Genomic DNA, 16,062 nt, shown 5'->3' with positions numbered 1-16,062 from the left:
CCTTATATACACATGCGTATATCCCATATAGGGGGAAGGGGAGCCTATGGGAATCAACTGTGTGCAGGTGATGTGGATGACAGGATTATGCCTTTCAAATTTGTGCATAGTTAGTGTTAGAATTAGTATACTTGAAAATGTATATGGTGAAATGATATAGACTCCATGCACAGAAGAATTAAAAATAAACATGTAAGTAAAATGTTGCTTGTATAGTAATGTTGTACGTATATAAAATAAATTGAATGTATGGGTGTTTGGAGAAATGTGGTTGTATTATGGAGGATAAAAACACACACTTAAGTAGGTCAGCCTTTAGCATGTACGCACAAATGCTATCAGTTTTAATGCTTACTATTTTTTATTTAGGAAAAGATATTTCACCTTTCAAATTTTAAAATGGGCTAATGTATTGCATCTTCTTTAAAAAAGGAAAAATTGGATGTGGGTATAAGAAAAGACGTGGAAGGAATGGGAGCACCTGAGATAAAGTATGGAGACTCAGTCTGCTTCATACAGCATGTTGACACTGGATTGTGGCTCACGTACCAGTCAGTGGATGCGAAGTCTGTAAGAATGGGGTCTGTGCAACGCAAGGTAAGATGTTTTACACAAAGATATCATCTATTTATGTTTAATATTATGCGAATGAAAAGGCACTGTCGGTGTGGCATTTTACATTTCAACTTTTCCCAAGTACTAAATGTGTTTCCCTGTCAAAATAACAGTAGGCACTGAATCCTTTGGGACAGAATTTCATGTTACAAAGATTACAAGGCGGCTGGTGAAACTCTAGTCCCATGCCCCCACCACAATGTAGTTCCATACAACCTATACAAGCGCTATTTTTAAGACAGAGCTCACTGGAACTCAGCATGTAAAGCACTTTGAGCATTTGGGAAGAGTTCTGTACAAAATGATAGTTTTCTCCTTTTGTGATCCTTGTTCTTTGATTTTGTTTTTGGCAGGCTATCATGCACCACGAAGGCCATATGGATGATGGCCTAACATTGTCCAGATCTCAGCATGAAGAGTCACGTACTGCACGAGTAATTCGTAGTACCGTCTTCCTTTTCAACAGGTTCATAAGGTACATGATTTGTTCTGGTTGAAAACAAATACCTTAGCCTTAGCTAGGCCTTAGTACCTGTAAGTTAAACAAGCAAACGTTCTACCATTGTCTCCACTCCCCACCCCCCATTCATCCGTTGTCGCCTCCTATATCAAATTTTAGACTGTATCCCCCTGGGAACAATGACTTGTCCACTTGTAGCACATAAAGCACAATGTATACCTATGACACTATGGCCTGGTTTATGAAATACTAAGCTATGGTTTATTTGATCATCCAAACCAGGCCTTGCAACATAAACATAGTTTATAAACCACCAACCAACCATGCCCATTAACCTTGGTTAATGTTAACTATGGCTGAAACCTGGCCTATTTAAATTAGTGGTGACTAACCTTTGGTCCTCCAGATATGACTGAGTACAACTCCCATCACCTGGCACTGTTGGGCATGCTGACAGGGACTGATGGGAGTTGGAGTCCAAGAGCATTTGTAGGGCCACAGGTTGGCCACCCCTGATTTAAATTGTCATTACCATACTTACCCTAATGGGCAGCACAAGAAACACATGACAAAAATAAAACATAACATCTGTAGTATAAAAAGTTATGGGGTTTCAGCAGGAAGTTATGGGATATGCACTGATTGGAAGTGAAGCAATGTGACTACTCTGAAAGCTTTGTAGGCACAAACAGAATTGAAAGTGATATTGCGTTTGACTGTCCAAATAGCATCAAGAGCACACACAAAAATCATGAATGCACAATAAATAGAATGTTTGGAGGGCTCCTCAGACTGGGAACATGTCATACTTAGAAGAGCTGTACAATTCATTTTAGGGGCCTTGATGATCTCAGCAAGAAAGCAAAGTCTTCCACAGTTGACTTACCCATTGAGTCAGTCAGCCTTAGCCTCCAGGACTTGATTGGATACTTCCATCCACCTGATGAGCATCTAGAGCACGAAGACAAGCAGAACCGCTTAAGAGCACTGAAGAATCGGCAGAATCTCTTCCAGGAAGAGGTAGCAGTCTTGGTTTGTCTTTGGTGCATTACTTTTGGGACAGGTTAATAATTCTTTCAGCTTGACATAATGATTTGCATAAGGTTCTTTGAGTCGGGTTTTTGTTTGGTTGGAAACAAAACATGTTAGAAAGAGAAAATGTTTTGAAAAGTTTGTGGTTTTGTATCCCCTTGTATTATGTGTGTTTTTGAAGGCAAACAACTTTAGGGGAAGATGTGTAGGAATTTATCTGGTCATCTAATTTTGCAAGCATATGGAAGCATCCTTGTTGGGTGACAGAAGAACTGCTTTCTAGTCTCAAAGAACAGTCATAACACTAAATCATTTAGGATGTAGTCTTAAACCATAGTTTAGCATTCAGCAACAGTGAACTTCAGTCTCACACACTCATTATGCTTCAAATGATAACTCTAGTTAATTAAGCTATGATTTGCTGAAATACGTCAATATTATAAACTAGTTCTATCTTGGCTTGTTAACTGAAAACTCTCGTTAATTAAAGTATGATTTGTTGGAAGAAGTCAATATCATAAACTACCTTGGCTTGTTGCAGTGAGCTATAATTTATTTTAGCATTGACATACTGCTTAATCATTAGCATTTCTCAGCATTTATTAAACTAATCTCAGTGTGTCCTTTTCAAATGTAAGAATAAATCTCGGTTGGTAAGAACTAGAAGCATACTACTTGAAGCCATTCCAGGAGAGACTAGTGGGTAGTTTGCAACTGTGAGGCTCCTTCACAGTGTTAAAGTATGCTTTAGAGCTTTAATGCAGAGGTTGCAGACCTGTGGCTCCCCATAGGTTGCTGGACTAGAAGTCCCATTATCTAGGACCATTGGTGATGCTGGCTGGGGCTCATGAGACATGATATCTGGCAGGCCACAGGTTACTCACCCAAACTAGACTTCTGTGACTGAAAGCTTTCCCCCCAGAAAAAAATGGCTAATGCTTGCAAATGCATGATTCCCAAAAATGCAGTGACGCAGGGAGAGAGAGCTATATCAAGCTTGAACAAATACAAAAATAAGAATTCCCCAGAGAAGGAATAAGGTTGGGATTTTCAAACAGGGCACATGTGGGCACCACAATGGCCTTAGAAACCCCCTTAACACCCACCAAGGCCCTCCCATTTTTAAAAAAATTAAGGTTTTGTGGGTTTTTTGGTATTTTGTGGGATTGCTTGTTTTTAGGGGTATAGAATGCTTTTTTTGGTTTGTGTTTTTATTTATTTTGGGGTGATGTTGGCATTTTGCCTGCTTTGGTGTGCACCAAAGTTTTCTTTTTCCTTCTCCTTTGTTTTATTGTTTGTACCTACAAAGCTCATTGCAAGTTGTTTCCCCCTGTTACAACAACTTATTATTATTTGAGATAAGCGCTATTTCTCTTGTAGGGTATGATCAACTTGGTGCTTGAATGCATTGATCGCTTACATGTATACAGCAGTGCAGCTCATTTTGCTGATGTAGCTGGGAAGGAGGCGGGAGAGACTTGGAAATCTATCCTAAACTCATTGTATGAATTACTAGGTAAGATATGCATTTCAGAAATGGCGATTTTTGTTATCCAAACACACACAAAAAAATGCTAATGAAACCCCATAGGGGTTCAGTATCATGCTATTACAGACATTCCAGCTTACCAAATAGAATGATTCCCCTTCCCCATGTGTTGTTCTGGGTTCTACTGTCCACTCAAACCATTTTAGGGAGTGTGTCTGTGAGGGGATCCTTGTTGCACAAGCAGAAACCCTTGCTTAGGGCTTCAACTGACTGAGTTTGCTAGGTGAAGCCCACTCTATACGTTAAAGAAGTTATATAGGATTTTCTTAAAAGAGAAAATCTTTGCAGGGGATAAATCTCTGACTAGCTTAATTGAAGCATCTCATGCTGAATAAAGCTTAAATATTGCCCTGCAAGTGCTTTTACAGTATTCATTCTTTTGGTTTGGGCCAATATTTAGGAATATTGTTCATTCAGTCCTGTTTTCCATAAGCTATAGCTAGGATGTATGGTTGATAGCAGATAGCAGATGTTTCCATTATTCATAGCCTTTAATACATACCAGATGCATTATCAGAATGCAGACAGAAATCTTTATACAGAATAAAATTGTTTCTATCCCTGTTGTGGCTAGCCATCAATTTAATTAAAAAATAATATGTAACAAACTGATTGCATTTTCCACCCAAAGGAAAATGGTTTTTTTATGATATTTGATAGTTCCATAAATATATTGCTATTGGAAAAAAGTTACAAATATATTACTTCATAAGACAATTTAATCACTCTCAGTTACTCCACAAATTAAATATAGTGCTAATGTAGTTCATTTCTGTGTGGGAAGGTGAGACTTGTGAGTATAATGAATTATGTTTCCCAGTTCCATTATTAGTAATACATTTCTTCTACAATATTATTTTCAAGAGTAGCTCTGGAACTTATTTTCCCCTCCTGGCACAATAGGTCTTCAGGGAATATCTGTGTTCCACAATTAATTGTAGAGTTTACCTGACCTGTGGTAAAATTAGCTGCAGCTCTGATGCTTCTAAATTGGGAGTTTATTAAGATTCTTTCTTGATTGCTATTTTAGCTCTGAAGCTTGGACTGTGTAGGATAGAAAGATGGTATGTCTTGGATGACGACAACAATTACTTCTTCTTATACATACCCTCAAGCCATTTCGTCTGGTGATTTATACCAGGGAACAGACATGCTGTTGGAGTTCACTAGACTCAGATCTAGCAGTGATCTGGGCAACACTAATTTACAAGGAGAGGACAACATTAGAAATTTCTGAATTTTTCTCCAGAATCCAAGTCAGAGAAGACTAACTGGCAGAAGGGCTGCTTACAGAAAAAAACTGATGCTGGCTGGAGTGAGGGAGCATCAGTGAGGGAGCATCCATGAGGAGTTCCCAGGGCTCCCTGTGAAGGGACATTTTCCACATTAGTTCTTCAAAACAGCTAGTCTCAGTAAAAGTAGATGTGGGAGAGGCCTTTGGACTTGACCAAGCAGTGCAATGTGGGTCTTGATGGGGGATATTTTCCTGTTTCAATTTAATACACAGGAGTCAGGAAGGCATTCAACGTAGCTTCCTGAGGGAGCATAAGCTCTGAGGAAGGTTTGCCCAAGCAAATTGACATGGAAACATAATTTTATTATGTGAGTTGGTTTTTCACCATATAAAATAAAATATAAAGTGTGTGCTATTCAGGATGGGTTGCATGGAGAACGCAGCCTATGTGGTAACAAAGTCTATGAATTTTTCACCTTTTGTAAAGATGACTTAAGGCTGCAATCCTAACCCCACTTAACCTAGGAGTAAACCCCACTGATATGAAAGTGTTTGCTTCTAAGTATAAACGGGTTGGTTTACACTAAGACATATGTTCTGTATTAACTAATGTGATTACAATGCATATGACAGTTGGTAAAATAAAAAACTAATCACTCTTTTCATTCTTTTCAGCTGCTTTGATTAGAGGGAATCGTAAAAATTGTGCCCAGTTTTCAGGCTCTCTTGATTGGCTCATTAGTAGATTGGAGAGACTGGAAGCATCTTCTGGTATGTGTTTTTGTTTTTTTTTTAATCAAAACTCGACAGCCCATAAAAAAATCCCTTGCTTTCACTGTTGTGCAATCTGCGGCTGTATCTTTTTAAAAATAAAATGGCAAGCATGTGTTAAGTTCTACTCTTTGGGCAAGTAAAAAACACACATTGTTTTTTAAATCACAGAAGATTCATGTGCAGGAATGATTTTACACAACTTAAACTGGGATTGCGGCTGTACAGATACAGGCATAATCTTGTTGAATATGCAAGAGTTCCATTAATTTCAGCTGAGATTATTTAAACCAGGGGCTGCCTGCCCATACCGCACTTCCTTTTCTGTAACCTCCCCTATTTCGCAGAGACCACCCCGTGGTAGCCTCCTGGTTCTCTCCCCACCCCGCTCACCATATTGGAGATACTCAGCCACCTTTTCACACATACTCAGCTCTGAAGTATCCAGCTCCTCCTATTCTGCAGCTTCCTTTGTACCCAACCTTTCACTTTATCCTATTCCTATGCCTCTTTTCTCCCGTCTCCTTTACCGACAACCCCCTTGCAACAATCTCCACTGAACATGGGCAGGGTGCCTTCCTCTCCCCCTCTGTGGTGCCCACCACCCCATGGCTGATCTTCTTAGTACACTCCCTTATCATTCTCTCTTTTTCTTCCACTCCCTTTGGTACACTTCCTCCCACCTTCTCTCCACAAGATCTCCTTCAATACATGCCCATTAGCCTCCTCATCTCTACATCCCAGTAAGCTGCAGTGATGTGACCAAGCAGAGTTCAGGTGAGCAGCAGCATCAACAACAACCACAACCACACCTTCCACTGCTGCTTATGTCCCACTGATTCCAATGAGACTTTAAATAGCATTTTCTTGGATGATGCCTATTATTTCTTGAAAAATACCTAAATTGTTTTTCTGCATCTTAGCATACATAGAATAAAATTATAAACTGGCAGCCATTTGAGACTTCCGTATCATTTGTTGTTGTTGTTCTAAATGACAATAACTTGTCACTTGCTACAAATTAGAAGCTGATTCCAGTTTGGATTATGAAGCCAAGAACGATGGAGTGCTCTACAATTTAGTTTTTAAAACTCAACAGAGATAATTGTATATGATTACTTCATTAAAAATGTAATTGGCCTTTGGGCTTTAAGATAAAAATCAAATGAGCAGTTTAGATTTTAATTAAATTAACAGTTTAGATTCTCCCCCACATTATCTTCTCTCAGATTAAAAGAGGAACATTTTGAAAATACTTTAATGATATGTTTGCCCTTAGGGACACTGGGTATAATTTTGGGAAATAATATAGATAAAAATGGTCCTTTTATTATAATTCAAAATTATCACACTATTTAATATTTAAATCAGTCAAACCTTTATCTGTAAATAGAATTAGTTTCAGGTAATGAGCTTATCTGCATGATAAGGAAACCACTTATGTGTTTTCTGTATTTTGTTAAGAAGCATTACGCTTCTGGCAACAGGAAGATACAGTGGTGCCCCGCAAGACGAATAGCTCGCAAGACGGAAAACCTGCTAGACGAAAGGGTTTTCCATTTTTCAATGCGCTTCGCAGGACGAATTTCTCTATGGGCTTGCTTCACAAGACGAAAATGTCTTGCGATTCTTGAGGGGTTTTTTCACTCCCCACCCCCTTTTTCTAAGGCGCTAAGCTGCTAATAGCCTTTTAGCAGCTAATCCGCTAATCCCTTAAGCCTTCAATAGCCGCTAATAGCCGCTAAACCGCTAATAGCGCTAATCCGCTAATAGGGTTGCCTCGCAAGATGAAAAAACCGCTAGACGAAGAGACTCGCGGAACGGATTAATTTCGTCTTGCGAGGCACCACTGTATACAAAAACTCCTGTTGGTCAACAGCTGATTGCCTCTGATTATATCTCTGCTAAAGAGGGAAACTTGCAAGTAGTGCATAAAACGAATGCTTTGTTGTAAAATGTAATTGGTTTGGCCACTGTCAGACTTGATGATCTCAAGGATAATTTCAAATTTCTTAGCTGATAATTCTGTGAACCTTCTTGTAAACAAAAGGATATCTAATATGGAAAGTTTCCCCACCCCATTTATTTCCTCTTTCTGGTGGGCATGGAAAAGCAGTTGGTCACATGCTTTGGAAGAATGGTATAGAAGACTACCCAGTGCATTACATACAACCTGTGATATTGTATGTCCAGGCTTTGTTTTATCCCATGTTACAGTGCTGACTGTAGCAGCAGCAGCTGGCAGCAATTAACTGTGTGCCACATCCTTGCTACTGCTATATTAAGAGATCTGCTAGACAATTGTGCCTGGACCTAAAGGAACTTGTCTTAATGCAGCATTGCAGGAATCTTATTTAAGTTTAATGATACTTAATGGCACTGGCTGCTGCTTCATTTGGCTGGTAATTTTGGTTAATTGAGAGGTCATAGGTGATTCAGTGCTGCATCCTACTGCTTCCTACATCTTCATTATCTCAATTTTCATGTAATTAGTTTGCTCATTTTATAGGAGCATCTTTCACACACCCCTTGTGATACACAGAAAATGTATGACATTTTCTATTTTTGACATACTATTAATCTTCTCCAAGAATACATCAAATTATATGTTATAAAACATTCCCTACTGCAGCGCTGGGAATTCCATAATGTACTTACACCATTCCTTACATTTACATTGTTTACTTACACTATTAATTTGTGAAATTTAAATTATTTATATGCTGCTTTTCAGCTCTAAAAATGGACTCACATAATATTATACCAAAACAAATTAAAATAAAACAAAACAAAATTAAGAGCACATAACTGTGAGGCACATTTTTCTGTAAGCTGCATATTAACAATCAGTTACCCTAGTCCTTTTCTATTACCTCGACAGTGTTAGGCATTTGAAATTTTGTGGTACATTACCACAAAGAATGAAAGCTTTGTCTGTATTCCTTCAGTGACAAAAATGATGCAAAAGATTACTTAAATGCCTAAAAAAACAAGGAGATGCAAAACTGAATTTTTCCTACCCCTAGTACATAGCATGTTGGCCAAAATTTGAAACTAGAGAATAAGGTAGTATAAGAGCTGTTCAGATTTCATCACATATAAACTATCAGTTAATTATGCAGCCAATCTAAAATAATTAAACAAAACTGTGTTATGAAAGCTGCATACTTAATTTCAGTTCCCTGCTTCTAGTGCCTACCAGCGAGATTTAAGATGAATGAAGTATTTTTATTTTATGTTTAAATTTCCATTCGTAACAAGATTGATTACACATGCCCATTCTTAATTGTGCAGTATTCACATTAATGTTGTTCTTCCTGTTTTCCATCATCTTGTTTCGTCCATATCCTATATGGATTCTTATTCCATCCATATAGCCTGTGGGAGGATGCAGCCTATGTATGATTGTGAGATAATTTAAACAATAAACTGGTCTTTTTTGTATTTATGTTTTTAGGAATTCTTGAGGTTTTGCACTGTGTGTTGGTAGAAAGTCCAGAAGCTTTAAATATTATTAAAGAAGGACATATTAAATCAATTATATGCCTTTTGGACAAACATGGAAGAAACCATAAGGTATGCAATACAGATTTGGATGGAGAGTCTGTGTGATGGGTAGCTGGTTTATGAAATATCTCAGTGGGAGGGTTTAAGATAGCAAGGGAGAGTCTTTACTGTTTTACACTTGGTGTTTTTAAACAGTATCATGCGAGCTGAGAGCCATCATAATCACCATCTGCATCATTTCTTTCCCAGGTGTTAGATGTTTTGTGCTCTCTCTGTGTGTGCCATGGAGTAGCTGTGCGGTCTAATCAGCATTTGATCTGTGACAATCTTCTGCCCGGGCGAGATCTCCTTCTCCAGACGCGTCTTGTCAACCATGTGAGCAGGTAAAAAACGGACTAGAATGTGCGTGCAATCTATATAAAAAACCAAGAACAAAACAACATGATTTTTCACATGTAGGCAAATATAATGGTTGCATTCATTCAGAGACAATCTGTTTATCCCTCCCCTTCTGCTAATATTTCTAATTAAATGTAGTAACTGTTGGTGTTTCTGCACCTCTTGAAGACATAACCTCTGCTCCCAGTTTTGTTTTGTTTTTGCTGATGTTTGATTTCAAAGTATGGTAGTATGTTTGATCTGGATTACTGCTGTATTTTATTGTGCTGTGGGTTTTAAAATAGGTTTTAAATGACTTATTTTGCTTTTATTTTACTTGTGCATGACCTTGGGATGCAACATGAACGGTGTTATAAAGATGTCTAATTGTTTTATTATTTTACTACTATTAAATTGTATTATTATTCAAAATCCATTCTATTAGAATAATTAAGATTTTAAAACGAATAGGTTTTCTAGAGGCAGTAGCAAATAGTCTGTATTGTTTTTACGTGAGAAATATGTTTTTATTTGTTGTATTTATTTGATATATTTAATAGGATGTAGTTCATGAATTGAATTAAATAAACAAGTAAAATAAATAAATAAATAAATTGCAAACATGGAGCTAGTTGTTGGTTAATTGTTATTTTAATGACTATTCTTCTTTTGTTGTAATTTGTCTTGGGGTACAGATCCAAAGAGCAAAAGGAGGGTTAAATAATGCTTTTTTTAAAATGAAACATTTCTGATGCATCTTTCCCCCTTGTATTCAGTATGAGACCCAATATTTTCCTTGGAATCAGCGAGGGCTCTGCTCAGTATAGAAAATGGTATTATGAGCTAATGGTTGACCATGTGGGACCGTTTACGACAGCCGAAGCTACTCACCTTCGTGTGGGCTGGGCTTCAACAGAAGGCTATTCACCATACCCTGTGGGAGGAGAAGAATGGGGAGGAAATGGTGTTGGTGATGACCTATATTCCTATAGCTTTGATGGACTTCATCTGTGGTCAGGTAAGGCAAATTAAATACCTTAGCTTTGTTTTTAAAACACTTAGCAGTTGACTTATGTCATCTACTATTCTCCAAGTCGCATTTGTGGGGGACTTGGTTTTTGCAGGGCTAGGAAAGAGATATTTCTGAAACTCTGTAGGGCCACTGCCAGTCACTGAAAAGAGAACATTGGTCTAGATGAACCACTGTTCTTTCCCCCCCTTCTTGTTTTTATAATTAATTTTTTATTGGATTTTTCAACATAACAAGAGCAAAAACATACAAATTGAAGAAAGAAATACTCCAGTGTTCTGAGTAGGTTGAAGGCAGCTTCCTGAGATCTAATACTGGTGCTTTTTTTGTGTTAATCTGTATTGATTCTTCTTTGGCTTTGTACCAAGTTTTCTGAAAGCAGCTTTTCTTACATGAGGCTGAACTTTTGTTCTAATTATATTTACTCTTATATCCTAGGTTGTGTAGCAAGATCTGTGAATTCTCCCAACCAGCATCTGTTAAGGACTGATGATGTAATCAGCTGCTGCCTTGATCTGAGTGCTCCAAGCATTTCATTCCGGATAAATGGACAGCCAGTCCAGGGGATGTTTGAGAATTTCAATACAGATGGCCTTTTCTTTCCAGTTGTCAGCTTCTCAGCAGGGATAAAGTTAGTACCCCATCTTGTCATTTTCAGCGAATACATTGCATGTTTTCCTTGCTTATTGTCTTATTCATTTAATTTTGAAATTTCAGTTCTATGCGTAGGACTTATTCTATGGGTTAAGCCAGTTGCACCACAGCAGATGTGTGATTGGATCTTCTGATTTTTCTTTTTCTTAACAACTTTTCACAAATTGGATACGTACGGTGACACTATGGCTTTGATTCGTTGGGGCGGTGAATCGCGCCACTCAAAACCGGCTATATTTGCACTGCTAGGAAAAGCACATGGTACCTGTGGATGTGAGCAATCGCCAGCAGGTGATTTAGTTCTGGGAAATGGTCTAGGAAAAAGGGTTAAAGCTTTCAGCATCATGGCCCAATCAAATTCAACCTCCTGCAACTTTATATTGTGGGTCTTCTGAATTGAGGTTCCGAGAAAGAATTCCGAAAAGAGTCCTGAAAATTTAATGCACCTGTATCCATAGTTAGTTGCATTTTCCTTTACGTAGTCTTTCTGCTCAGTCAAGCTTTGGATTGTTGTGCCTCTTGAGGCACAGGAAAGGTTTTAGGCTCCAGTGTTCATAACGCTGTGCAAGTTTAGAAGAGAGAGAGAGAGAGAGTATTTGGAGAAAGCAAATTCCACAGAAGGGATCTTGGAAGGGATCTCTTTATCTTATGGCTTTTAGACTTACACGTACTGCTTTTCCTCAGTGGGAGCTGGAATGGCTGGCCAAAGAAGGGCATAGTAGGTTGAGAGGGGAAGGAAAATGATCTACTCACCCATTCAAAATGGCACTAGGCTGCTTTTGAAAACAAAACTCCAAGTCCACTCTATGAGGAGAGTGGCTTCCTGTGAGTGGAGGTGCAGCACTCTGAAAAATCCTTATCCAAGGGATATTTAGTTATATAGTGCTTTTCCTAAGAGCTCAAAGCACATCACATATATTAACTGATACAACTTTACTGAGGCCCACATGTTGGTCAATATTAATATTTCCATCTTACAGATGAGGAACTGAAGCCAAAAGATCCCTAACACTATACAGTGAGTTCATTCTGTGCTGGTTCTGCCTCACAGACTTTGCTCTTACTCGCTACTACACTAATCCAGTGATGAAGTGATGATATAATCACTGTTTTTTTTCAGTTCTTATCCAAAATTGAGTATGCCAAATGAATACACACTTACTTCTGAATAAATATGCATTCTTATTCTTCATTTATATCACATATAAAATTAATAACCTAAACTAAGCAGTAGTTATCGCTAAATAGTAGTTATCGCTAAATAGACCACAGGTAAGACAGAAAGTGGGACGCGGGTGGCACTGTGGTGTAAACCACTAAGCCTTGGGCTTGCTGATTGGAAGGTCGGCGGTTCAAATCCCCATGATGGGGTGAGCTCCTGTTGTTCAGTCCTAGCTCCTGCCAACCTAGCAGTTTGAAAGCACGTCAAAGTGCAAGTAGATAAATAGGTACTGCTCTGGTGGGAAGGTAAATGGCGTGTCCGTGCACTGCTCTGGTTTCACCAGAAGCGGCTCAGTCATGCTGGCCACATGACCTGGAAAAACTGTCTGTAGACAAATGTCAGCTCCCTCAGACAGTAAAGCAAGATGACCGCCACAACCCCAGAGTTGTTCGTGACTGGACTTAACTTTCAGGGGTCCTTTACCTTTTTTTAAGACAGAAATTAGGAGAAGATAATCACAGCTTAGTGTAGATGCAGTCACCTTTAGATAAAACTAATTCACTCTGAAATGCAGTGGTACCTCGGGTTACATACGCTTCAGGTTACATACGCTTCAGGTTACAGACTCCGCTAACCCAGAAATAGTACCTCGGGTTAACAACTTTGCTTCAGGATAAGAACAGAAATCGTGCTCCAGCGGCACGGCAGCAGTGGGAGGCCCCATTAGCTAAAGTGGTGCTTCAGGTTAAGAACAGTTTCAGGTTAAGAACGGATCTCTAGAACAAATTAAGTACTTAACCCGAGGTACCACTGTAAATCCCAGATGCAGCACTTGCAAAGTGTGACTTTGAAGGAATAATTTTACTTTAGAATTGAACTAAAGGCATCAGGAATATTTGAATTGTTGTCTTATAGGGTACGTTTTTTGCTTGGAGGCCGCCATGGGGAATTTAAATTCCTTCCACCTCCAGGATATGCTCCTTGTTTTGAAGCTATTCTGCCAAAAGAGAAATTGAAAGTGGAACACAGCAGAGAATACAAACAGGATCGGAATTCCACAAGAGACCTTTTGGGCCCAAATATATCTCTATCCCAAGCAGCTTTCACTCCAGTACCTGTAGATACCAGTCAGGTAAATAGAATCTACATTAACTTTTCAGCTATGGGATAAGTATGCTACATAATATTATGTTAAAATCAATAAACTTGCAAATACCTTTTGCTTTCATTTTTTGCCTCATATTTTATTGTTTGGGAGTCTAGATATCAAGTACAGTGACACTAAATATTAGTTAATTTGTAAAGGCATTTGTTTTCACAACTTGTTCTATCTAACCAGTCATTTAAAGATAAAAAAACCTCCTCAAAACATCAGAAACAAAAGCAATCATCATAGCAACAGTAAAAATACAAAAAGCAGTAGATAGTAGTAGTAGTAGTAGTAGTAGTAGTAGTAGTAGTAGATCTGTTTTATTTTTGTTTTATGGTTCTCTTTCGTAGGCTATCTTGAAAATCTAGATTAATAAAAGAAAATCTTTAAAAAGGAACAAAACTCCTGTACATTGACAAACTCAAAGTACATTTGTTATTATGATCAGGTTGCTTTCATTATGTTATTTCCAGTTCAATCATTTACTACTATGTAATTAGTGAAACATATGTAAACTTTGGACAAGTAGTTTATTTCATTCTGGTAAATTATCTTTTTCTCCCCTCCACTGCACTCTGTGTCATTTTATTCTAACAGATTTGCTCTTTTATCTTTAGATTGTATTACCTCCACATCTGGAAAGAATTAGGGAAAAACTAGCTGAGAATATCCACGAACTTTGGGTTATGAATAAAATTGAACTTGGATGGCAGTATGGTCCTGTACGTGCTTTTCAAATTTTGTTTTCTGTTGTTTTTCTTATTGCTTTAAAATATCATGCAGAATAACGTGGAGTAATTATATTGTACATGTTCAATGTATATATGCATATAATTTAGAATACTTTTCTAATAGCTGGAAATGAAGCAGAAGTTACACTTTCAGAGTACATAGATTTTGCATTAAATTTTCATTGCAGTTGTAATTGTTTTATTATTTGTTTATATACCCCTTACTTGCCAAAATGGCTTATAAGTGGTTATCCAAGTAAAAGGGTGTTATATTATTCAGAAGCATCTCTAACATATTGTCAGGGCTGGGTCATACACAGCACTTGGAGGGTAGCCAGTGGTTGTGCCAAGGAGTCTGTAGTTGAGAGCCAAGCCATGAGTCAGCTGAAGAATGCACTGAATCACACAAGTGCTAGGAAGACCTTCTTGCTCTGGCAACGTCTCAACCTTAAGAGGAGACTTTTGGTAGTGTTCTCTGCCTGGCAGAGCCAAATAGATGGATGGATAGATGGATGGATGGATGGGGCCAGTTCAGATCCTCAGAATATCGCCTCCCTGTGAGGAGATGCTCCAAACCACAGTTCTGTGGTTCACCAATGGGGTAGCCTGCACACAAAGGCCATGGCTCCCAGCACCAGATGTGATGGCTCCTGACCTATATCTGCCATAGCAAATTTCACATTACATGAAATATCTTACAACTCGGCCAACAGTTATAAATACATCATTCCTATATAGTACAGTACAGTGGTACCTCGGGTTACATAAGCTTCAGGTTACAGACTCCGCTAACCCAGAAATAGTACCTCGGGTTAAGAACTTTGCTTCAGGATGAGAACAGAAATTGTGCTCCGGCGGCGCGGCAGCAGCAGGAGGCCCCATTAGCTAAAGTGGTGCTTGAGGTTAAGGACAGTTTCAGGTTAAGAACGGACCTCCGGGATGAATTAAGTACTTAGCCTGAGGTACCATGGTACTTAAAACTCACCATCATTGATTTCAATGGGAGAAATTTAAACAACTCTCACACTGAAATCAATAAGAGCTTAAAGTGCCTGACTCATTATCTAATATTTCTGACATGGTACAAACTCCTTTTCAGTAATATAGGTCTTTTGGACTTAAAGTTCTAAGACAGATTTAAGCTCAGTGTTGTCTTTATTGCAGGTTAGAGATGACAACAAGCGACAGCATCCATGCTTGGTGGAGTTTGCAAAACTGCCAGAACAAGAGCGAAATTATAATCTCCAAATGTCACTAGAAACACTAAAGTAAGTTTGTAGCTTGCTTACTCTAATCATAAGTATTTTTATGTTTCTTCAAAAAGATTTGGGGGTGTGAACTCTTAAATAGTCTATGAGGTTTGCCTTGTATAAGAGCAATAAGAAAATGCCCATCTGTTTGGTGGGTGGTGATAAATCAATGTGATTACTCTTCTGGTAATCTTCTCAAACAGATTTTGGTGATTTCTACATTAATCATAGAATCATAGAGTTGGAAGAGACCACAAGGGCCATCAAGTCCAACCCCCATAACTTTGGATAACTTTGGATACTGCTCTGCTGCTTGCCTCTTTGGCAGGATCTGTAGATGTGCCAAATAAATGTTGCTACATTTAAACATGCTTTCTGAATTTCTTCCTTCAGATTAAGGGAAGTGGTACTGATTCAAATGGTCTGCCTCCCCCCACTTAATAGATCAAAATGGCTTCTAGAGAGTGGTAGGGGATGTCTAACCCCATGTTGATGGTCTCTCAGCTGATTCCCTGGTGGCCTACTGGAATGTGGAGCTA

At 38.5% G+C, this 16,062-nt stretch overlaps 1 protein-coding gene across 16 annotated transcripts in view; it reads left to right on the top strand.

Annotated features, from left to right (window-relative positions):
• Positions 1–16,062, top strand: part of RYR2 (ryanodine receptor 2) — a 243,264-nt gene that overhangs the window by 89,857 nt on the left and 137,345 nt on the right. For all 16 annotated transcript variants that reach the window (XM_083432050.1, XM_083432042.1, XM_083432040.1 and 13 more), the window contains 12 exons: positions 433–597; positions 969–1,090; positions 1,912–2,095; positions 3,488–3,623; positions 5,566–5,661; positions 9,119–9,237; positions 9,418–9,551; positions 10,323–10,564; positions 11,015–11,207; positions 13,308–13,524; positions 14,160–14,264; positions 15,438–15,541. In XM_083432050.1, the coding sequence (XP_083288176.1) occupies positions 433–597; positions 969–1,090; positions 1,912–2,095; positions 3,488–3,623; positions 5,566–5,661; positions 9,119–9,237; positions 9,418–9,551; positions 10,323–10,564; positions 11,015–11,207; positions 13,308–13,524; positions 14,160–14,264; positions 15,438–15,541 (1,817 nt within the window). The remainder of the gene's footprint in view (positions 1–432; positions 598–968; positions 1,091–1,911; positions 2,096–3,487; positions 3,624–5,565; positions 5,662–9,118; positions 9,238–9,417; positions 9,552–10,322; positions 10,565–11,014; positions 11,208–13,307; positions 13,525–14,159; positions 14,265–15,437; positions 15,542–16,062) is intronic.

The sequence above is a fragment of the Podarcis tiliguerta genome, assembly GCF_965153285.1.
Source record: "Podarcis tiliguerta genome assembly, chromosome: 3".
NCBI classification, from domain to species: domain Eukaryota; kingdom Metazoa; phylum Chordata; class Lepidosauria; order Squamata; family Lacertidae; genus Podarcis; species Podarcis tiliguerta.
Note: the sequence above shows the minus strand (reverse complement) of the source record. Positions and strands in the feature narration are given on the sequence as shown.